Source organism: Hevea brasiliensis, chromosome 18 (genome assembly GCF_030052815.1).
Source record: "Hevea brasiliensis isolate MT/VB/25A 57/8 chromosome 18, ASM3005281v1, whole genome shotgun sequence".
NCBI classification, from domain to species: Eukaryota; Viridiplantae; Streptophyta; class Magnoliopsida; order Malpighiales; family Euphorbiaceae; genus Hevea; species Hevea brasiliensis.
In genome coordinates this window covers 15,387,331-15,409,091 of record NC_079510.1, presented here as the reverse complement: position 1 = coordinate 15,409,091, position 21,761 = coordinate 15,387,331, and the positions used below count along the sequence as shown (strand labels likewise).

The 21,761-nt window shown below is 34.2% G+C and overlaps 2 protein-coding genes across 6 annotated transcripts; one reads left to right on the top strand and one right to left on the bottom strand.

Annotated features, from left to right (window-relative positions):
• Window positions 1-733: 733 nt before the first annotated feature.
• Window positions 734-4,306, top strand: LOC131175830 (uncharacterized). Its single transcript, XM_058140503.1, has 3 exons — window positions 734-1,171; window positions 4,127-4,180; window positions 4,289-4,306. The coding sequence occupies exons 1-3, from the start codon at window positions 734-736 to the stop codon at window positions 4,304-4,306; spliced, it is 510 nt and encodes a 169-aa protein (XP_057996486.1).
• A 2,843-nt stretch (window positions 4,307-7,149) lies between these two features.
• LOC110669921 (uncharacterized) lies at window positions 7,150-21,135 on the bottom strand. 5 transcript variants are annotated; one of them, XM_058140694.1, is made up of 10 exons: window positions 20,821-21,135; window positions 19,740-19,895; window positions 19,572-19,639; window positions 19,286-19,431; window positions 19,054-19,168; window positions 18,894-18,974; window positions 18,100-18,231; window positions 14,821-14,908; window positions 7,780-7,920; window positions 7,150-7,624 (listed from the first exon to the last, which is right to left on the bottom strand). In XM_058140694.1, the coding sequence occupies exons 1-10, from the start codon at window positions 21,083-21,085 to the stop codon at window positions 7,602-7,604; spliced, it is 1,215 nt and encodes a 404-aa protein (XP_057996677.1). In that variant the 5' UTR covers window positions 21,086-21,135; the 3' UTR covers window positions 7,150-7,601. The 5 variants fall into 5 exon arrangements, with proteins under 5 accessions (XP_057996677.1, XP_021687473.2, XP_057996678.1 ...); XM_021831781.2 differs by having other exon boundaries at window positions 7,780-7,893; XM_058140695.1 differs by having other exon boundaries at window positions 19,572-19,643; window positions 19,768-19,895.
• Between the last annotated feature and the right edge of the window lie 626 nt (window positions 21,136-21,761).

The following is a 21,761-nucleotide window of genomic DNA, read 5'->3' as shown; positions in this document are numbered from 1 at the left end:
GTGATATAAATGTTGAGTCTTATAATCAATGAAATGTTCTTTATGATGAGATTGGTTTGAAAATGAATTGATTTGATTATTGAGATTTGAATTGTGAGTTAAAATGAAGTTATTGGAGTTGTATTTGAGAAAACATATTGGGAGTGTTTTCCTTTTCAGGTTTGAAGAACTGTTTTCTCAAAACACAGCTGGCACTTTGCCGAAATTTTGAAAAAATTTTATAACACCAGATTTTAATCGTTGATTTAAATTTCACGAAAATTGTTTTAAAATCCCTTGTAGTATATCTAATGGGTTATCGGTAGGCGAAGTACGTTAATTTATTAGGTGTACTACAGGATCATGTTGCGTCTTACGGGGGAGTAGGGTGTGACAAAGATTTTGGGAAAGTTTGCATAAGGCCTTGGGCACTCGACTCTACTTCAGTATAGCCTGCCATCCTCAGACAAATTGACAATCTAAAAGAGTTATACAGATGTTAGAGGATATGTTGAGAAGTTTTAATATTAAATTTGAAGGAAGTTGGGATAAACATCTCCCACTGATAGAATTTGCTTACAACAGTAGTTATCAATCTAGCATCCATATGGCACCTTTTAAAGCCTTATATGGTAGGAAGAGTAGAACTCCTTTATGCTAGATAGAATTGGGTGAAAAGAAGTTAGTGGGACTAGAACTTGTGAAACAGGCAGAGGATAAAGTGGAACTGATAAAGGATAGACTAAAAGCAGTAATGGACAGGCAGAAATCTTATGCTGATTTAAAGAGAAAAGACATAGATTGTGAAGTGGGTGATAAAGTCTTCTTAAAAGTCTTACCATGGAAGAAGATTTTGAGATTTGGCAAGAAAGGCAAGTTAAGTCCTAGGTTTATTGGTCCATATGAAATAATTGAACGTGCGGGTTCGGTAGCCTATAAACTAGCCTTACCACCAGAACTATCAAAGATACATAATGTTTTCCACGTCTTGATGTTAATGAGATACAGATCTGACCCAACTCATGTCATTCCCAGAGAGACAACTGAAGTACAACCATATTTGACTTATGAAGAGGAACTGGTGGCAATTCTAGCTCGTGAAGTGAAAGAATTAAGGAATAAGCAAGTTTCACTAGTTAAAGTGCTATGGAGGAATCATGCAATTGAAAAAGTTACTTGGGAAAGCGAGGAAGTAATGAAACAACAGTATCCCCAACTATTCAATTAAGGTACAATCTCTAATTTCGATGATGAAATATCCTAAGAGGGGAAGAATTGTAATGCCTAAATTTACAAATCGTATTCAGTATATTTTAGTGAGAAACCAAATACTAAACATGGTATGAAAATTGGATTAAATGAGGGGTTATATTAAAAATTTGAAAAAGATACCTATGGACTTTGTTGTAAAATTAATGAAGTTTGGTGGGAAAAATTAAAATTTTCCAACTTAACATCTAATTGAGTTTAATTAAGATCAATAAGTGTGATTAATTAAGTTAACTAATCACTAATTAAAGGGGACCAATGGTAAAGAACACATGTTAATAAAGGATAAATATCTAGAGCACATAAAAACAAAATTATCTTCTTCTTCGTCATACTTTAGCCGACCATCTCTCTCTCTCTTCTCCTCCATTTTCTTTCACCCAAACTTAAATACAAACCTTAATTCAACAATCTAAGATGATGTTTTGTGTTGGAATTGAAGGAATTGATGATCAACACTTGAAATCAAAGCGAAAGGGAAGGAAGAATCAAGAGTTGATGAGCTGATTTCAAGAGGCAGAATTTGTTGGTATGAAAAACCAAAATCAAGCACTGATTTGGCTTGGGATTTTTGATGAAAAGTACTTGCAATTGGGAGTAAATTGCTAAAACTAAGTTAAGATAAGTGCTTGTCTAAGCTTATTAGCAAAATTGTTACTTTATGCATCCTTGAATGGTGACTGCCAAGATTAGTGAATTCAATGAGCAGTCTGTACTAATTTGGCTATAAGTTGAGTTATAGAGCTCCAATTGAGATGAAATTTATGCCAAAATTTTCACATAGACCTACAATTTTTATGTTTTGACTTGAACCTAATTATTAGGGTAAAGTGGTTGAAATTTTAGAGTAAGTTGGTATTGTAAAACTGGAATTTCTTAGAATTCAGAAATTCAGCCCTATGACTTTTGTGTAGTAAACAGAGCATATCACCCTATGTACATCTCCAATTGAGGTGTTACAATATGCTTTGGAAACTTATAACATAGGCCTAAAATTTTGCTTTGGAGAGCCTGTACAAATTCTAGGTGTAAATTGCTTGAATGTTGAGTGCAAATTTGAATTGGAAATCTGGAAACCTGGAATTCTCAAGACAATGCATCCGTGAATAGTAGTTGGTAATTTAGCTATAACTCACAATATAGGCCTCCAAATTAGGTGATTCTTGAACTGTTGAAAACTTAAAACATATAGGAATATATTTTTTGGGGACTACTTTAATTGAATCTGTCTTTAGAATGGTCAAATTAGCTTATGAATAGGAACTATGAATTCTGTTTGTAAACAGAACTGGTTATGCAAAAACTGGACAATATGTAGAAATTGGAGCATAACTTGAGATCTAGACCTTGGAATGAGGATATTCTTGATTTAAATGAAAGGTAAGACACCAGGCTACAAATTGTATGAAGACTATAAGAGCTAATTCGGTCTTTAGAGTACCCAAGGAGTTGATAGACAATAAGGTATCATATAGGTGTTTTCCTAAAATGGTAATCTTCCTTCTTGAATAGTTTGCACATAAAGGGTTATAAATGAATTTCTACACATCTAAATTAGATCAAATGAATTTCTAATGAAAGTTAAGACATAAATGGACATGTTTTATGATGGGAACTGGTCTTGAAAATATCTTTTTCTAGGTCTAATTATGATTGCAATATGAGTTTGAGAATCTGCCTTATAGGGAATTAACATGATTGATTCTAAATGCTATGTGAAAATGGTTATGTCCTTATTTTGAATATGAAATTGATTACATGATGATGCCAAGTGGTGTTAAAATGATGGATGTCAATCCTTCTTTATTATGAATATGTAAACAATTATATGATATTGACAAATGATGTGAACATAATGAGTATCAATCTTTTATGGATGTAAGAATGTTTGAATTACCTAATATCATGTTATAAGAATATTGAGGCCTAAGATTCTACCTAGATTGAAGATAGAAACCAGATAGTTTAGCATGCCAAATAGGGGGATAAGCTAGCAAATCTGCAAACTGAAATGAATCTATATCTATGAGCATGTAAAGACGGCATCTGAAAGACAGTGTCACATTACACGTATTGATTCTAAAAAGGCACATAAGACTACACTTAAAAGAAAGTGTTGCTGTGGTGAAAAGGGCATGTAAGATAGCATCCGACAAAAGATGTTGCAGTGGAAAAGAGAAAATGTAAGACGATATCTAAAAGAAGGTGTCACATTAAAATCCTAGTATCCAAAGAGAGGAATTGGGGCATTAAACAGAAATAATAAAAAGACAAGCTTTCAAGTCAAATGATTAGATTTCTACTTTTGATAATAGATAACTTGTTACCATATGCACATTTCGTGAGCAAGATTAGTGAAATTCAATTAAAAAGTTAATAATGAAATGTTTTATTTATCTTTGTAAAAATTTGTTGTGAATTGCTACATACTTGAAATTATCTAAATTGCTTGATTAAATGTTTATAGTATATGTAGTTACATACTACTATTAATTAGCTATCTAAAGCTAGACATGCACCACTAAGCTATTCGCTTAGCATGATGAGTTTTTACCTCGTGTAGGTACTGAAGCTGAGGGCCCACAGAGAATAGATCACTAGAGTCTGCATCAGAGGAGTGGTATTTTGTCAAGAGTCTAATTAGGGTTGGCTCTCTTTACTTTTAATGATTTTTTTTGTATAAGTTGTATAAGTAATTAATTAAATGAAAAGTTTTATCTAAGTGAATAACATATTATGTAAAATTTGTATTTTGCTTAAACCACTTGTGAGAATTTTTCTTTTACTTAGTAAACGTGGAATGATCATATGAAATCAAGAGATAGTCCTTATTACAGGTTATATGAATAATGAAATAAAGATATACTTCTTATTACAGGTTGTAAAAATTACAGGTAACGCTTCTAGTTTAGCTGTTATGCTACCTGATCAGGTGCTGTTACACTTGATATAGAGTTTTCAGCTTGGTCTGGGCCCCCGATAGGCCATCTCAGAATGTGGTCTTGTTTATAGTTGATTCCAACATTTTTTGACATTTCAGACGCATTCCAAGAAGTAGAATTTGCAAAGGAAAATCCAAATTATGTTATAAAATATTCATCGCTTAATGAAATTAAGTAAAATGAATTTAATTAATACAAAGACAATGTAAAGAACCTCGAGGAATATTTTTGTAATTATTGAATTACTGAAAATAATTATTTGGACTATAGAGGAGTTAAGAATTCGAGCTAAAGATTGGACAATTGGATGTATTTTAGGTTTCTTGTAGACTCCAAATGGGCAATGTGATTTTATGTTATGGGTCTAAGGCCCTATGTGTTATTGTTATCGCAATTTGGTGAATTTTCTTATAGGAGAGTTAGGTCCAGTTATAAGAGAAACTCTGCCGAAATTTCAGTAAGGCTCTAGAATTAATTCTTGCTTCTATAATTTAAATTAATTAGTTATTTTTGTCAATCAACTGATAGAAATCAGTGTCTTTATATAAGTGATCGGCGATGGTCGTCTTCTTCCTTCTAGCCATACTAACTATAGTCAAATCGTCAGCTCAAAGAGTTGGATATTTTAAATGATACAGATAAAAACACCTATAGTTGGAGTAATAGTGATAGCTCTAGTTACAGTAATGTTGATCATTTAGTATAATTTCAGTATTTTTCATATTTTTATACTGTAGCTTTTTTTACATACTCATGCATTCACTTATGTATTATGTAAGTAGTTATATGAGGAGTGTCATCTATCTATTGCATTATAATTATCTATGTTTTGCCCCCACCCCCCCCCCCCCCCCCCCTTGGGAATAAGTTGAGCCATATATATATGTATTATAGATGTGGAATCCTGGGGTAAGTAAGACTTGAGTATTCACTGACTCTTACCACCCGCGAGATAGGTATGTGCATTATATTATCGTTGACTCCAGTAGAATGAAATAAGAGAACGTGTTAGATTTTTGAGAGCCAAGGTAATGGGGTTGGCTCCCAGTATGTATTTAGGTGTGCGTATGTAACTCTAATTTATTTTCGTGCCAGGATTGGGTGATTTGTTTTTTGAGTGCCTTTTCATTAATAGGACTGCATTAGAAATGGATAATTATAGAAATTATAACTATAATCAATATCATAAACTCCCTAAGTTAAACACTCATTTTGTTTAATATTTTTCCCAGGTTGCAGGAGGAGCATTTGTCTTTTAGAATCCAACTTGCACTTTTCTTCACATGTTGTAGTGTTATACAGTTAGTTGTTTTTATAGTATTTAGTTATTTATTTTAGTTCATTTTTAGAACTCCACAATGGCATTAATAAATATTTGTATTAATTAATAATGAAAATTGATATTAAATAGATATTGGCTATCAGAGTTCAACTGGACTTTCCAAATTATTGAGTTTTATGCTGGGTTGAGTTTGACTCCCCAATTTGTTTTTTAATATTTTATAATGTTTAATAACATTTTATTATTGTATTGGATTTTGAGTTTGGATTTGATTATAAATTTAAGAATAATAAAGCTTATTACGAACTTTAAGGCTTTATGTCAATCAAAGTCTTAGTGCCAGTACTTATGAAATCGACTCGTGACTTGCTAGATCACCAAAAATAAGAAGAAGGCGGGGGCGAGCTGGTTGTTTGTTTAGTATCTCCATTTAACGATGTGGGCTCAACAACTCTGTAAAAACTCTTTCCTCTCTTCACTCAATCTGTCCTCCCTATTCCAAAGCTCTAACCTCACTTTAATCTCTCATTTTGTCCATTTGTACAACAAATTGTAGGATGATGAAGAAACAACAAAAAAAAAATTTAAGAAAAAAAAAAGTGAAGGGAATTGCATTTTGTGATATGCCCAGTGGAGACAAGAGAATAAGATTAGGAGAGAGACTGGGAGGAAAGAAACATTTTTTTTTTTATCTAATGCCTGCCACGTTGGCCTGGTAAACAAGATTACAAAAACTTTAATGTGCACCAAATCGATGTTGAAGAAAATTTGCATTACAAATGGAAATTCAATGACATCGTCACTATAAAATTGGGTGAAATTTTTAACCTAGAAATCAACTATGCTATTGTATTTGGAACTCACCCACATTAGGAATCCATAAAGATTTGAGAAACCACATGGAAGAGATTTTTAATATGCACCAAGAACCTCATTCTTAAGAAACCTTACTATGTGTTTAATGGAGGTGTTTAAATTATCCACGGTAGGTAAAAACGGGGAGGTGTTGAAAAGGAGAGGCAAACAGGTTAAATTTACAAGGTACTACCATTGAGAAAAGAAAAACACAAAGCAAACACATTTGAAATTTGAATTTTAAATATTAGATTTAAAATTTAAGATTTGAGAATTTCAAATTTAAAAAATATTTTATTTGATTATAAAAATAAATTTAAAAAGAGATAAATATTCAAAAAAAAATTATTAGGTTAAATATAAATTTCAAATAACATAATTAATTTTGTTATTTTAAATCCTTATTTCTTAAGTTTTTATATTTACTTCATATTTTTAAGCCTCCAAGAAAGGTTTCCAATCCAAATCAAACTCCATGTATTCAAATTCATTAATCCAAACACAACATAAAAGGACATCAAAGACGGACAAAAACGCAGACTGAAGGACAAGATAAAATGATTAAAGTGATTGACTTGGACCTAAACACAATTAGGAAGAAGAAAGGCTCAGGAGGATAAACTATAGAGAACGGCTGAGAGGAGCTTTTATTCCCCGGGCGTGACAAGTTAATAAAATATAATAAATTATTCCCAATTAGTTTTATCTGCGAAGCTTTTTTTTTTTTTTTTTTTATCTGAAGATAAATCAGCACAACATGCTTCGACTTTCCATAAAATCACATCAAGAAATAGGCATCAATATATATATTGAGACAAAAAAAGAAAAAAGAGTTGATTCTTTGTATTGCTGATCCTTGTGATATGCAAAATGGCTTTTAAGTACTAAACTGCAAAAGGCAAACAATATCAATTACATTTCAGATCAATACAATAAATTTCATGTACAAGGATTCCAGGGCACTCAAAACCTCAGGAAAAACTACCTATTCCAACTATTAATAAGAAACCAAGACAGACAAGATGTTAACGGATCTCTTCCAGCCAGTCAACTTATCAACAAAAGCTCCATAATAGTTGATCGTGTAATCTCCCCTCAAGGAAAACATTCAACTCGTCCATTTACAAGCTTCACACCCATCAGAAATCTTATACAAATTTGATTTAAAATGTGGCCTAGACTAAACCTCCAGAATTCCCTTTGCCAGGAACTAAGGTTGTTTCAGCTCAATGAAGAGGGAGAACTATAGTACCTTTTGAAGCAGCAGCCCCATGTCAAAACATCAGTGTATTGGGTTCTGTACAGACATTTTTGGTCTATAAGTATTAATTTTAAGACCATCAAAGCAGACAAATCCAAGAACAATGCAAATTGGGGAGGAGGGAGTGGTGCATTTTCAATGACCTACAGAGGTTTAACTGCGAAATAAATACCATTCAGCTAAAAGCTCACCAGACTTCAAAGCATGGATTTGTCTATCAGAATTTGGTTTGATGTCTTCATTGAAATTCAGTTTTCTTGCCTCTCCTTTTTTCTTCATCCTCGCAGAACTCCAAGATCCTTCAACTGTGAAATTGAGCAAGAACATCTTACCTAGTACCCAAATATTGTACATGCATTCAAATATTGGCAAGAACATGGTATAGAATGATGCGACTTGCAAAATTTTTGGATCCTATTAAATGTGGAGTCAACCATAATGCTATTTGTTATGATTAAAGAAGTAGAGTAGTTAGCAAGGTGATGGGAAATATAAGAATTAATGGAGAAGGAAGAAGTAGTTATAGAACTATTAGAAAATATGTAGTAATTTGCTGAGTGGTCTGTGACAGTTATAAGAGGGGACTGAGTATAAAATGTAGGAAAAGCACTGGTATTTCTCATTCAATAATCAATACAAAGAGTTAATCTCTCTTATTCTCTATATTCTCTCTAAAATCCCGCCGCCCCTCCAATGAATTGGCCAGATCTGAGAACAAGGTTTTTGAGAATAGAGGACTGTTCTCATTCAAAGACTTCTTTAATTCCCATCCAAAGGATCAAGAGCGAAATGAAGACCAAGATGCCCCAAGTTAAGTCTCCAATAAGAATGGCAAGGGCACTGAGATGGAACAGGATTTCATTGCTAATACATTTAGCGTGAGTGAGCATTCTAAGGAGGAAAATGTTGAAGAGGGTGATGAGGGGCAACTAGATTATGCAATGGGAAAAACAATAGTCGAATGTGAAATGAAAGTCCTTTGCTCAATGACACAAAGGATGATTTTGCCTCAGTTAGAAATGGAAGAAGTGTTGGACCAGAAAATTGCAATATTAGAGATTCAAGCTGCACAACCCAAGGAAATGTTGAATCAGAAAATAACATTGAAGATTAAAGCTGCAAAACCCACAATCCATAAACCTACAATTCCCTGGAGCGACGAGGATGGATTAAGCTTACTAATTCAAGAGGACCACGATTTTGAGTTCTATTCTTGTGTTTTCCTAATTTCCATAGAGGATAAATGCGAGAAATCAATAAGGCTGAAGAAGAAATTAATCTTGAAGGGAGCTACATCAATAATTCTTGAAGAAGATGAATTTGAAAGATGGAGAAGGCAGAAAATAAATGCAAATATGAAAAACCAGTTCCAGTATGCAGGATGTTAGATTTGTACATTAAGATTCAATACAAGTCCTAGTTGTTGCTTGTGGTCTATAATTGCAATATGCTTTTGCTGATTGTTGTTTCTTTCATCATTCTTGAGGACAAGAATGATTTCAAGAAGTGAGGACTGTTATGATTAAAGAAATAGAGTAGTTAGCAAGTTGTGATGAGAAATATAAGAATTAATAGAGAGGGAAGAAGTAGTTATAGGACTATTAGAGAATTTGTTGTAATTAGTTGAGTGGTGTGTGACAGTTATAATAGGGGACTGATTATAAAATGTAGGAAAAGCACTGGTATTTCTCATTCAATAATCAAATACAAAGAGTTATCTCTCTTCTTCTCTATATTCTCTCTAAATTCCCCCCCTTTCTACTTCTCTTCTCAACCAAGTCTCCTTCTAGCTTCCTTTTTCTGTTTCTGGATTAAGTGCAGGTCTGATACATAACACTATTTTGGCAATTTCAAACAAATTGCTCCTCTACATAAAAAAGGCATCAACTAAAAAATTAATGAACATGCTTTGGACATTCCCAAACTGTAGCTGAAGTGATCATACTATTGTATTCACAATGCTAAAATAATAATCTAATAAACCTAAGTTGCGATTATTTGTATCAAACATTTACCAAGTTCTACAAGAGTTCATGCATATAGGAAAAGAGATCCAAGTGGAAATCAATATATTAAAATAAGAACACAGATTGTATTGGAATCCCTTAATTAGTGCATTAGCTGTAAATTAGAATGTAAATTAGTGATATTAGGGATATTTATATTTATTAGCTTTTATTTTCTTTCCTAGGCTATAGCCTTTGTGTATAAATTTGAATCATTGTAACACTATGAAATACATCAAGAAATTCTTCAATTCTCTCTAATCTCAACATGGTATCAGAGCCTTAGCCATTTTATCTGGCATTTTTTTTTTTTTTTTTTTTTTTTGCAGAGAGAAAACAGTAAGAAATAGTTAGGATTTGTGTGGGTAAGCCTTGAAAGCGGATCTGTTGAGGGAGGGAGGTAGTTGTCACCGCCCTTTCAGGAAGGAAGAGAACCTCATCGCCGGTCCTCGCCTGGATTCTCACCACCATCCAGTGAGGTGTATGATCCCAAGCGCCGACAGAAGGTTTCCGCCTCATGTACACGCGCCAGGGAATGAGCCTGTTCCAGTCAGTTTTTCTGAACGCACTTTTTTTTTTACGACATCCCTAGTGTACCGCACCTCTGCCCAGTCTATTCCTATCTCTTGGTTTGCAATTTTGTTTTTGAGTATTTGTCTTTTTTCTACTGTTTCTTTTAATCAGTTCTCTGAATCATGTCTGATGCAAACAATTCAGTAGTTGAAGGGAAAATGACTACTACAACTGAAAATCCCTCATTAATTATTAGCCCCGTAAAGCTTGATGGGACCAATTACCTTGCATGGTCTAGATCGTGTCTCCTTTTTATTCAAGCTAGAGGGTTGCAGGGTTATCTTACTGGAGATAAGCAAAAATCAAAAAAGTCTACTACTATCTACAGACAATGGGAGTCTGAAAATTCTCTTATAATGTCATGGCTTATCAATTCCATGCAACCACATATAGCTCGTGGGTATTTACTGTTGAATAGTGCAGCTGCATTTGGAGTGCAGTTTCTCAGACCTATTCTCAAGTTGAGAACGATATACAAGTATATAAGTTTCGAAACAAGGTTCATGGTATGAAACAGGGTGAGCTAACTATTGCTCAATATTATGCAGAATTGAGTGGTCTATGGCAGGAACTGGACTTTTACTAGGACTTTCAGGCCTCATGTCCTGAAGATGCTGTTAAATTTCAGAAGTTGGTTGAGAAAGAGTGGATCTATGATTTTCTTGCTAGGTTGGATATAGAATATGATCAAATTAGGATCCAAGTGCTTGGGAAGGATCCTTTACCTACCTTAAGACAGACATACTCTTATGTTCAGTAGGAAGAGAGCAGGAGGAATGCCATGATTCATTCTATGTCTGTTGATAAGGCAGAACTAGTTGCTAATTCCTCACGTGAACAGTCACATGGTTCATCAGATAATAATCAACTACATTGTGACTATTGTGGAAAAAACCGGCATACTAAGGAACACTGTTGGAAATTGTATGGACGCCCCACTAAAGGGCGTGGAGGAAAAAGGATGAGCCTTACTAGACCACAAGCTAATGTATCTGAGACTATGAATCTATCTGAAGATACTACCACCACTGAGATGTTTTGCAATGAAGAGGTACAAACTCTAAGGCGTTTGCTATCACAACTTGAATCGCAATCCACCACAGTTGCCTCTTCTAACTTCATCAACTCAGGTAATGCTTTTCTTACCAATCTTAATAATTCTTTTTGGGTTATAGATCTGGAGCAAACAAGCATATGACAGGCTCTTCAAATAAATTCATATCCTATTTTCCATGTTATGGAAAAGAAAAAGTCCGCATTGCGGATGGATCCTTATCTAGTGTTTCTGGAACAGGTTCTATTAAATGCACCCCTAATATAAGTCTTAGTTCTGTTTTACATATGCCTAGCTTTCCTATTAACCTCTTGTCTGTCAGTTCAATCACAAAAACTCTAAACTGCAAAATTGAATTTTTCCCAACTCATTGTGTATTTCAGGAATTGACGACAAGGAGAACGATTGGCAGTGGTAGACTGCAAAATAGGCTATATTTCTTGAATGATTATGTTAGCCAGGCGATGTTGGGGCAATCTATGGGTGTTGAGGAACAAATTATCATGTGGCATAGGAAACTAAGACATCCTTCATTTACTGTGTTAGAAAAATTTTATCATTTTCTGTTTAAACAATACAAAAATGAATTGTTAGTATATGATGCTTGTGAGTTTGATAAACATACTAGACAATCTTATCCTGCAATAAATAATAAGGCTTCAGTTCCTTTTATGACTATCCATTCTGATGTATGGGGGCCTACTCAAACTGTGTCTTTATCGGGTTACAGATAGTTTGTAACCTTTATTAATTGTTGCAGTAGGTTAACTTGGGCATATTTGATGAAAGGGAAAAATAAAATTTTTCTTGTTTCCAGCAGTTCCATAAAATGATTAGTACACAGTTTGATGCTCATGTTAAAATATTGAGAACTGATAATGGTACAGAATATATGAATGGAGTCTTTCAAGAGTATTTGAAGGCACATGAGATTTTACATCAGACTTGTTGTATTAATACTAGTTCACAAAATGGGGTATCTGAGAGAAAAAATAGCACTTACTTGAGGTTGCTAGGTCTCTTATATTTACCATGAATGTTCCTAAACCTTACTGAGGGGGATGCTATTCTTTCTGCTGCATATCTTATTAACAGGATGCCTCTTCGGACATTGAAGTTTAAGAGTCCTTTAGAGGTTTTGCAGGGCAAAAATTCATATATCGTTCCTCCAAAGGTATTTGATTGTGTTTGCTTTGTTCATAAACTTAATAGTGGTAAATTAGAACCCTGAGCCCTGAAATGTGTTTTTGTTGTTTATTCTAGCACTCAGAAGGGATATAGGTGTTATCATCCTTCTTCACGAAAATATTTTGTGAGGATGGACGTTACCTTCAAGGAATCTGAATCTTATTTCCATCCACCTCTTTAGGGGGAGCATAGGAAGGAAGAGGTGTATTTTCCTTCATCCTCATCCTCTCCCAACCTTCAATCTCAGGGGGAGAATCTAGGTTTAGATCCTATACCTAACAATGAAATTCAGAGAGAGTCACCTAAATCTCGAAAAAGACTGAAAAGGCCAGATTTGAGAATATATACTCGACGAAACAAGACAGATATAGCCATCGAGCAGGAGACTGCTGATCAACCCGAATCCCTAGATTCAATTTCTAGACATCTTGAGGTATGTGATGAGTCTCATTTGGCTCCTGATGAGTCTAATTTTGATTCTCAGTCTGTTCTTCTTTCTTCTGATAATGATCTTGATATTCCTATTGCTCTCCGGAAAGGTGTTAAGACCTGTACCAAACATCCCATTTCTAATTTCATCTCCTATAATTCTTTGTCTCCATCCTACAGAGCCTTTCTAGTGTCTGTTTTCTCTGTCCCTATCCCACAGGATTGGAAGAAAGCTTGCCTCGATCCAAAATAGAGGGTAGCTATGGTAGAGGAGATGAAAGCTTTGGCAAAGAATGAGACATGGGAACTGGTTACTCTCCCACCGGAAAAGAAGTCAGTTGGATGCAAGTGGGTGTTCACTGTGAAGCATAGAGCAGATGGTTCAATTGAAAGATATAAGGCCAGACTGATAGCAAAAAGCTTCACACAGACGTACGGAGTAGATTACCAAGAGACCTTTGCTCCTGTTGCTAAAATGAATACCGTCAGAATTCTGTTGTCATGTGTAGCGAATCTTGAGTGGGACTTGCAGCAGTTTGATGTTAAAAATGTCTTTTTACATGGTGACTTAGAAAAAGAAGTGTATATGGAAATTCCTCCAGTGTTTGAGGATGAGAAGACCAGGGAAAAGTTTGTAGATTGAAAAAGGTTTTGTATGGTCTAAAACAGTCACCTAGAGTATGGTTTAATAGGTTCAGTAAAGCGATGATCTCCTTTGGATACTGCCAAAGCAATACTAATCATACCTTGTTTATGAGGCATCATAGAGGCAAAATCACACTACTTATTGTCTATGTGGATGATATTGTGGTAACTGGTGACGATAAGGAAGAAATAGCTTTTTTAAAGGAGCGCCTAGCACAGGAGTTTGAAATCCAAGATTTGGGAAGACTCAAGTACTTTCTTGGAATTGAGGTTGCCAAATCAGATAAAGGAATCTTTATTTCTCAAAGAAAATATATCTTGGATCTGTTGGAAGAAACAAGAATGCTGGGCTGTAAACTGGCAGAGTCTCCTATTGAGGCCAATCATAAATTGCAAGCTGGAGTTGAAAAATCAATGGATTTAGGGAGATATCAGAGGTTGGTTGGCAAACTAATTTATCTTTCGCACACTAGACCGGACATAGTATATGCAATTGGTCTAGTGAGCCAGTATATGCATGATCCTCGTGAATCTCATTTAGAGGTTGTTTTTCGTATCTTGCGATACCTAAAATCTACACCTGGGAAAGGACTTCTTTTCTCAAAGCATGGTCACCTTCATATTAAAGCCTTTACAGATGCAGATTGGGCTGGGTCTCTTGATGATAGGAGATCAACATCATGATGCTGTACCTTTGTTGGTGGTAATCTAGTCACCTGGAGAAGTAAGAAGCAAAATGTGACAGCTAGATCCAGTGCAGAAGCCGAATTCAGGGCAATAGCTCAAGATATCTGTGAGTTATTGTGGTTACGGAAGTTGATGGAAGAATTAAAATTGCTTGAAGCTAATGGTTTTTTTTTGTTTTGTGATAAAAAAGCTGCAATCAATATAGTTCATAATCCAATTCAGCATGATCGGACTAAGCATATAGAGATTGATAGACACTTCATAAACGAAAAAATTGTGAATGGTTCCTTAAGTGTCTCTTACGTAGGTTCGAAAGATCAGTTAGCTGATTTGTTCAGTAAAGGGTTAAGTTGTAAGGTGTTTCATACCCTAGTTTGCAAGTTGGGCATGTGCAACATACATGAACCAACTTGAGAGGGAGTATTGAAATCCCTTAATTAGTGCATTAGCTGTAAATTCGAATGTAAATTAGTGATATTAGGGATATTTGTATTTATTAGCTTTTATTTTCTTTGCTATTAAGGCTATAGTCTTTGTGTATAAATTTGAATCATTGTAGCACTGTAAAATACATCAAGAAATTCTTCAATTCTCTCTAATCTCAATAGATTGAATTAACAACTAACAAGGGAAAAAGAAGGTTTTTATACCTTGCCATTCCCACACAACTTTTGATTCACCCTTCACCAACTTAGGATACTGATCTATTCGAGAATCTTCCTGTACCAACTTCTCAATCTGCAATGTGTCAAAAAGAATTTAATCATTGACATAAATATTAGTTAGTTACTTGTTGAACTTTATCAAATATAAAAGCATTTAGCCATACAGCTTTCTTGTTGAACTTTATACAGCTTACTTGTTGAACTTTATCCGGTATAAATGCATTGAATCTACAACTTCAAAGCATATGATGAATGCTATGAGTAGGGGAGTCGAGTAGTTTGCATAACAGTCATCTCCATTGGAGTAAAATGGTAGTGGACTCAAGTAGCTCAACAAACCTAATAGAATATTTAAATTTTTTATATAGTTTTTAAATTTTAAATATATTTAAATTATTTATCAAATTTAAGTAAGAACTTATGCCATTTACCCTACCTAAATATATAAAACTAAATTTTGTCAATTCAAGATTTCTTGAATTTATTTGAGCTTTAATCCAAGATCAACTAACAACTTGAATTTTTAACAGTCAAGTTGAGCTCGAGCATCTCAAGTGGTATTTTGAACTAAGTTCAAGCATGAAAAATAAAGCTTGATCAAATTCAAGTTGAGTTTCAAGTCTCAAGTGATAGTGCACTGTAACTAACCAACTATAAAGCACAATATAAAGCTTTTAACGATATAACTCTGACTCTGCTCAGTTACACCCTCAGCTATGAGATTCAATATAAAGAACAAATATGTGTTCTAAAATGCAATGAATACTGATAGAAAAGTATGGTGACTGACAAAAACAAATGTACCACAAAGCTTTTAAAATTTTTCAGGAAAAATAATTTATTAAGATAAGCAAAAGGGAAAGGAAATCATCTTGAAGAATTACTGAGAGAGATTAGCGAAGCCTCAGAAGCAACTTGGGTATAACGTGCCAATTCAAAGAACATAGCCTTACACTTCAAGAGCGACAGAAATTGATTCATGAAATCAACCCTAAGTATATATTAATTATTAAGGCTTTGCTGAATCCTGTTCAGGAAAAAGGATATATTATCTAGGCATACAACTCGTTGCTGTCATTACAAGATAGTGGTCAAATAGCACCATGAAATGCAAGGTTAGCATATGACTTTCAAAATTCAAGGTTTCAATAAATAAATTATATATATTTAACAAAGATCAAATGAATTCAAAACCTTGGTGTAGGTTTGGGTCCTAATCCTAAAGTTCTCCTATTCAACAAAAAGACAACTTTGAACATGAGAATAGCGTAAACTTGAGTTAATTTCACTTACCGTCCATAAGCTTCAGCCCTTATAATAACGCCACTCTTGAACTTCAATTTATACCCCCACTTTGATTTGATTAACAGTAAAACCACTACCTACTATTAAAAGTTTCAAAGTTAACAAGTTAACTTTGCAGATCCACCACTACACCAGTTGAATAAATTAGACTCTTTCCTCCACATAAGACATTTCTCCCTCCTCTCATTTTTCTCATCAGAAGACCAAAGTCTCTCACCACCCCCCCCCCCCCCCCTCCCCCTCCTTCTCTCTCTCTCTCTCTCTCTCTCTCTTTCTCTCTCTCCTCCCATTTTTCTTACCACAAGGCCAAAGATTCTCACCCCTGCCCCTGCTCTCATTGATGCCTCACTACCGCTCCCCACCCTTACCGATCGTGAGCTCTATTACCTTCACCCTTATTGATTGTGACTTTGGAAGAGAGAGCTATTCAGTGTCATTTTCAACGATACAAGCTACAATCGAACTGGAACTCAGTTCCACCATGACTTCCACCATGACCAGTAACCCTCAAGCTCCATTTATCGACTAGTGGTGACATCAATGACAATTAAGGGAGGGAGAATTGAGAAAAGAGACTCGTTAAAGAAAAACTTTCAAAATGGCTAAACCACGAAGCTATTGAGCAAGTGGCCGATGGTGCTGGACTCCTTTCAAGATCATGCTTCCAGCCACACCTGTCCCCGACCAAAACAACCATTGGCTTTGTCATCTTCTTCTTACCACATACTTGAAACAATGCCAATCATTGCTTTTGCAGTTCCTCATGAAGTTGTTCTGAAAATTTGGAAGAGTAAAAGAATCTGGGAATGAAAAGAATTTCCCAAATACCATACACAAACAAACAGGAATGAAAATGGAAGGATTTCACTAATTCAAAAGAGCCACAAAGGCAATTTTCAATACAAATCAACTCTAAGAACAAGAAGAAGATTACTAGAAGAAAAACAAGGACGGATCACTGCCAAACAGCTCTGCTGCTAATTATTTCGGCTCAAGCATACAGCTGGAAACTGATTCAAAGAAGATTATCAGGCACACCTTCTCCCCCATAATTGATGCCCTTTTATGACCTTTCTCCTTCAGACTTCCCTTGGTTCTCTCCAACGGAATTCCCTGCCAAATCAGCTACAACTCCCTTCTTACTCCTAGAATAAACCTTTCAAGTCTTCCACCCGCAACTCTGATTTGGACCCTGGCCCATCTTCTCATCAAAATTCAACAATTGGTATGAATAGGAAAATTTGGGACTGCAGAGTCCACTATTTCCAGAAGTTCTAGTGTGATAAGATGCCAATTTTGGAGCTCTTTGTCGAACACTGCAACCATTTCTTTTGAGGAAAAAGCAATGGTAGATTTTATTTTGGTTGAAAAGAAATATCTCAAAATGATGCAACAGGATAAACTCTTATTCTCTTAATAAGTTTGTTGATCTCCGTTTCTGAAGGCTTTGTTGACCTTGAATTTGTTGATCTTGTTAATGTTTGTGGATTTTGGACATTGTTTATTGATGAAGATGATTAGAATTTGAGGAGAGAGAGAGAATAAATAGAAACATAGACAGAGAGAGAGAGAGGTTAGACAGATAGAGGAAGTAGAGAGGGGGGTGGGTGACTAGGTGAGAGAGAAAATAAGGAGAGAATATTTTCAAATGTCAATTCTTTTTTTGCCCCTCTTATGCCTATCATATCACCACTTTAACCCAGAAAACTTCAATAGCACAAAGGAGTAGTTTTACAGTTAATCAAATTGAAGTTGGGGCTTGGGGGAGTTTAAAGATACAAATTGAAGTTCAAGAATGAAGCTATTACAGGAGTCATAGTTTGGGGAGGGAAGATGAAATTAACCCTGTAAACTTTCTCATCCCACTCAAGTAGGGCAGTACCATCTCAAATGAAACATCAAATTAGTAGATTTATAATTAAACGAGGTATAACCAAATTCAAAGAAATTCAGTAATACCATTTTCCATAACATAGGATCCTTCCTTTCTTTGGGCAAAAGTAGATGATCTCGTAACTGAGAGGCAACCAACCAAGGTTCACCATTTGATGTCTTTGACATCAAGGCATTCTCTTCAAGGATCTCGCAAACCTGAAAAATAGGCAGCATATCCATTGGTGGCTTTTTCATTATATAACAGATCAAAGCAACAATAGGGTGTTAGCATTCAATCTCATTAAGACAATGACATTGCTGAGCACCTTTTTCCCCCATTTTGTGTACATAGATCACTTACAATATAGCATGCTTATGTTGACATTAGCACCAGCAAAATCAACAAACTCAAATTCAAACTCAATGCCTTAGGAAAATCCAACTCCAAGGCCCCACAGAATGAGCAAAGGAGTAACAAATTGACATTTTAAAGATGCTGGGTAATAAAAATTAAAGCTTACAGAACTTGATAGCTTTATACCAAAGCTAAAAAATGCAGATGGTTCACAATCATCCTCCAATAGTATCATTACTCAATGCATATAAAACTTTTTCCATTTATTACATTTGTTACCTTTTTTCAATTTCCTTGGTTCTACATAAAGTTCCTTGTTTAGCTTAAACCAAAACCATTATTCAAAACCACAAGTGAAATAAAACTTTTTTCTTAAATCGAGAATCAGGTCTTGAACCAACAACCTCTAGAATGATGCACAATGGCCTCTACAGCAGTCCAATTTACAAGAGATAGCAGATCAGAAGCCAAGAATCATACAACACAATTCTATAAAATGAAATAAGACACACCCACTGAATACCTGGTGGTAAAGCTCTTCACCTCGGGTTGATAAATATAATTTACGTTGGACTTTCCGAAGTAATAATGCAGATGCCACCACCTGTAAATTCCCAACACTATGAACAAACTTCAAGATTTGATGCCTAATTATACACTGAAAACTTTACAAAGTCAATTACCAGTACACAAAGTGTTGAAATAACAAAAGCATGCTTGGAGACCAATTGGCGAAGGCGACAGGTAAATGGTTTGTAATGTTCCGCAACTGAGTCAGGACACTTCAACTCTTTGCTCCTGCAAAATATATTTATAGTTTATACAATTAGAATCCTCATGGCTTGTGCAACCAGAGATCCAGAACCCAAAGCATTCACCAAACTTCATGCATAAACTGCAGGTGGTGTAGCATACCTATAAGTATTTGTCCTCGTCTCAAATAAACCATCAATGATATCCATTGCCCTCTTTTTGGTATATATATTAACAGCATTGTCTGGCATTAAATTTTCCATCAGTTTGTGTCGATCTATATCATTCCAAATATCATCTTCTTGTACCTAAAAATGAATACTTATTTATCAGAATCACAGGTGTCAGCTACATTCTAACTCAACAATAACCACCTTCACCAGCATACGAAAATTATAGTACAAAGAAAACAGCTTTCAAAATGTGGATAGTTGCAACAGATACAGACCCAAATTTTCCCAGTTCCATAGCACAAAAATTGAGCATAAGCTTCACAATGTCGATTTTCCACCCATTCTGACTTCATTTTCATTGCACAAAATAGAAGAATTTTAGAAAGGCATAGCAAAAATTCAAAGTAAAAAATTTTTCTTCTATGCTCAGAAAATTAGTGTACCATAATGAATAAGATTCATAGAACAGACAAGTTTCTTAGCTCTTTCATTAATCTCTCCATCTTCTACACATATGTTTCTATGCTTTCTATAGCCACGAGCACATTCCAACTTGCCCTGAGTACATTCTCCATTTTTTGGACAAGGCTCACAAAAATCTGCAAAAAATTAGAGCTGATGGAGTGATATAAGGCAATAAAACGCATACTAACTACTAAGAATGACTGCTATGGGCTAGGATATGACGTGATTGTAATGAAATACAATTCATACAATAAAAAGAAGAAATGAGCACAAAATAAAATGCACAAAATATGTTAAAAATACCAGATGTCAATAACAGGCAAAGCATTTCATGGGATTATACAAAAACCGCATGATGACCTACTCATATGAAGTAAAAAAAGGAAGGTAACCCAACAGTAGAGAAAATGTAAATTAAGGAAGCTCCATCGATACTTTGGTGTGTATATATACATATATATACAATGAAATTCGACCTTAGAGTCTTGCTATCATTGTGAAAAGAACTCTAATAGAGATTCCAATAAACCCCAAAATTCTCAACATCCTCCCAAGCAGTTTTCAATAGACAGGATACATATTATAATCTACCACAAAAAAATATTCACAATAAAGCATCAAAAGCATAAACAATAAGTGAATCTATGTCTAAGAAACCAGATCAGTCAAGTTTGGTATTTCGAAAAGACACAAATGAGACATAGTAACGAGGCATATTCAATCTAAATTTGAAGTTCATTCATTTTCTAAAAGAAACCCAACTAGAATACTAGCTCCCCTAGCACCTTTTAAACACTTGTGCGATTTGTTATTTGAATTCCAGCTCAAACTGCCCCTAATTCAACTTGGCTAGGATAAATTCAACTAATGATATCGCATATTTCACATCAATTTCAAAATGTGCGCACAAACCGGATGAGAATAGAGCCACCAACATAGTTGGATGTGCCAATAACATTTTCCCAAAACAAAAGACATCCAGCAAGGAAACAAATGAATCTGTAGATTTAATAAGACGGGGACACATAATCCAGAATTGCACATTAGCACATTACCCACCCGAGAAAGAATCAGAAGAGTCTATATTGCTATCGCAGAACGGCTTCGTGGTGGGATTAATGTATCTTATTATGAAATTACATGTCAAAGCCACCGAAGAAGCGATTGCCAAAACTGCTATCAGTCTCAAGAACTCTTCCTTCGAAGGAAACAAGCTCTGGGGTGGTTCCATCAATGAAGAATGTGAAGAAGATAAAGTGGGCTCAAGATCAGGTTTGGGGCTCTTGGAACCTGATTTTGGGCGCTTCTTCGTGATAGAAGACATCAACACAGAGAGGGTTTTGGCTTTTGGAGAAAATTTGATGCCTGTGGGAATAGATGGTAACAGGCTGCGTTTTATTATTTTAATTTAATAATATAATTTAATTTAATATATTTTTACTTAATTGTAAATTTATGTAAAAATTTTAAATAATTATATAATTATAAAAATAAACAAAATTTTTATTTTTTAATTCATCACTAATTATTTTTTAAAATTTTCTCTATAAAAATATAATGATATAATATTTATACAGCATGTTTGTAATGAAAAGAGAGCGTATATAATTAAAAATAATATGTCAATAATAACAAATATAATTATAAATATATTTAAAAATATTATCTTAAATATTATATTAACATTTAAGAAATAATAATTAAAAATCATAAAAAATATAATTTGACTTAATTTTTAATAAATAAACATTTTAATAGCAAATTTATAAAATTATATTTAATAGAAGATTAGTTATTTTTTATCATATATTGCATGTTGTTTATACTCATTTTTGTACTCATGATTTATTTTTTATATATATAACTTTTTATTAATTTTTCTATATAATATAATATTATTATATTAATTTTTAATAATCAATAAATTTAATATTTTTATAATAAATTTACAATTTTATGATATTTTAAATAGTCACTACAAGAAATGTTAAAAATAACTA

What these genes read in the sequence shown, in the direction of transcription:
- LOC131175830 (XM_058140503.1), top strand. Translation starts at nt 734, where the DNA reads ATGGACAGGCAGAAATCTTATGCTGATTTAAAGAGAAAAGACATAGAT. An exon ending in TTACTTGGGAAAGCGAGGAA is followed by an intron (nt 1,172 to 4,126) that starts GTAATGAAACAA and finishes TTCTTATTACAG; the next exon opens with GTTGTAAAAATTACAGGTAA.
- LOC110669921 (XM_058140694.1), bottom strand. Translation starts at nt 21,085, where the DNA reads ATGTCTTCTATCACGAAGAAGCGCCCAAAATCAGGTTCCAAGAGCCCC. An exon ending in ATGGAACTGGGAAAATTTGG is followed by an intron (nt 19,432 to 19,571) that starts GTCTGTATCTGT and finishes ATTCATTTTTAG; the next exon opens with GTACAAGAAGATGATATTTG. An exon ending in AGTTGTGTGGGAATGGCAAG is followed by an intron (nt 7,921 to 14,820) that starts GTATAAAAACCT and finishes TTTGGGTACTAG; the next exon opens with GTAAGATGTTCTTGCTCAAT.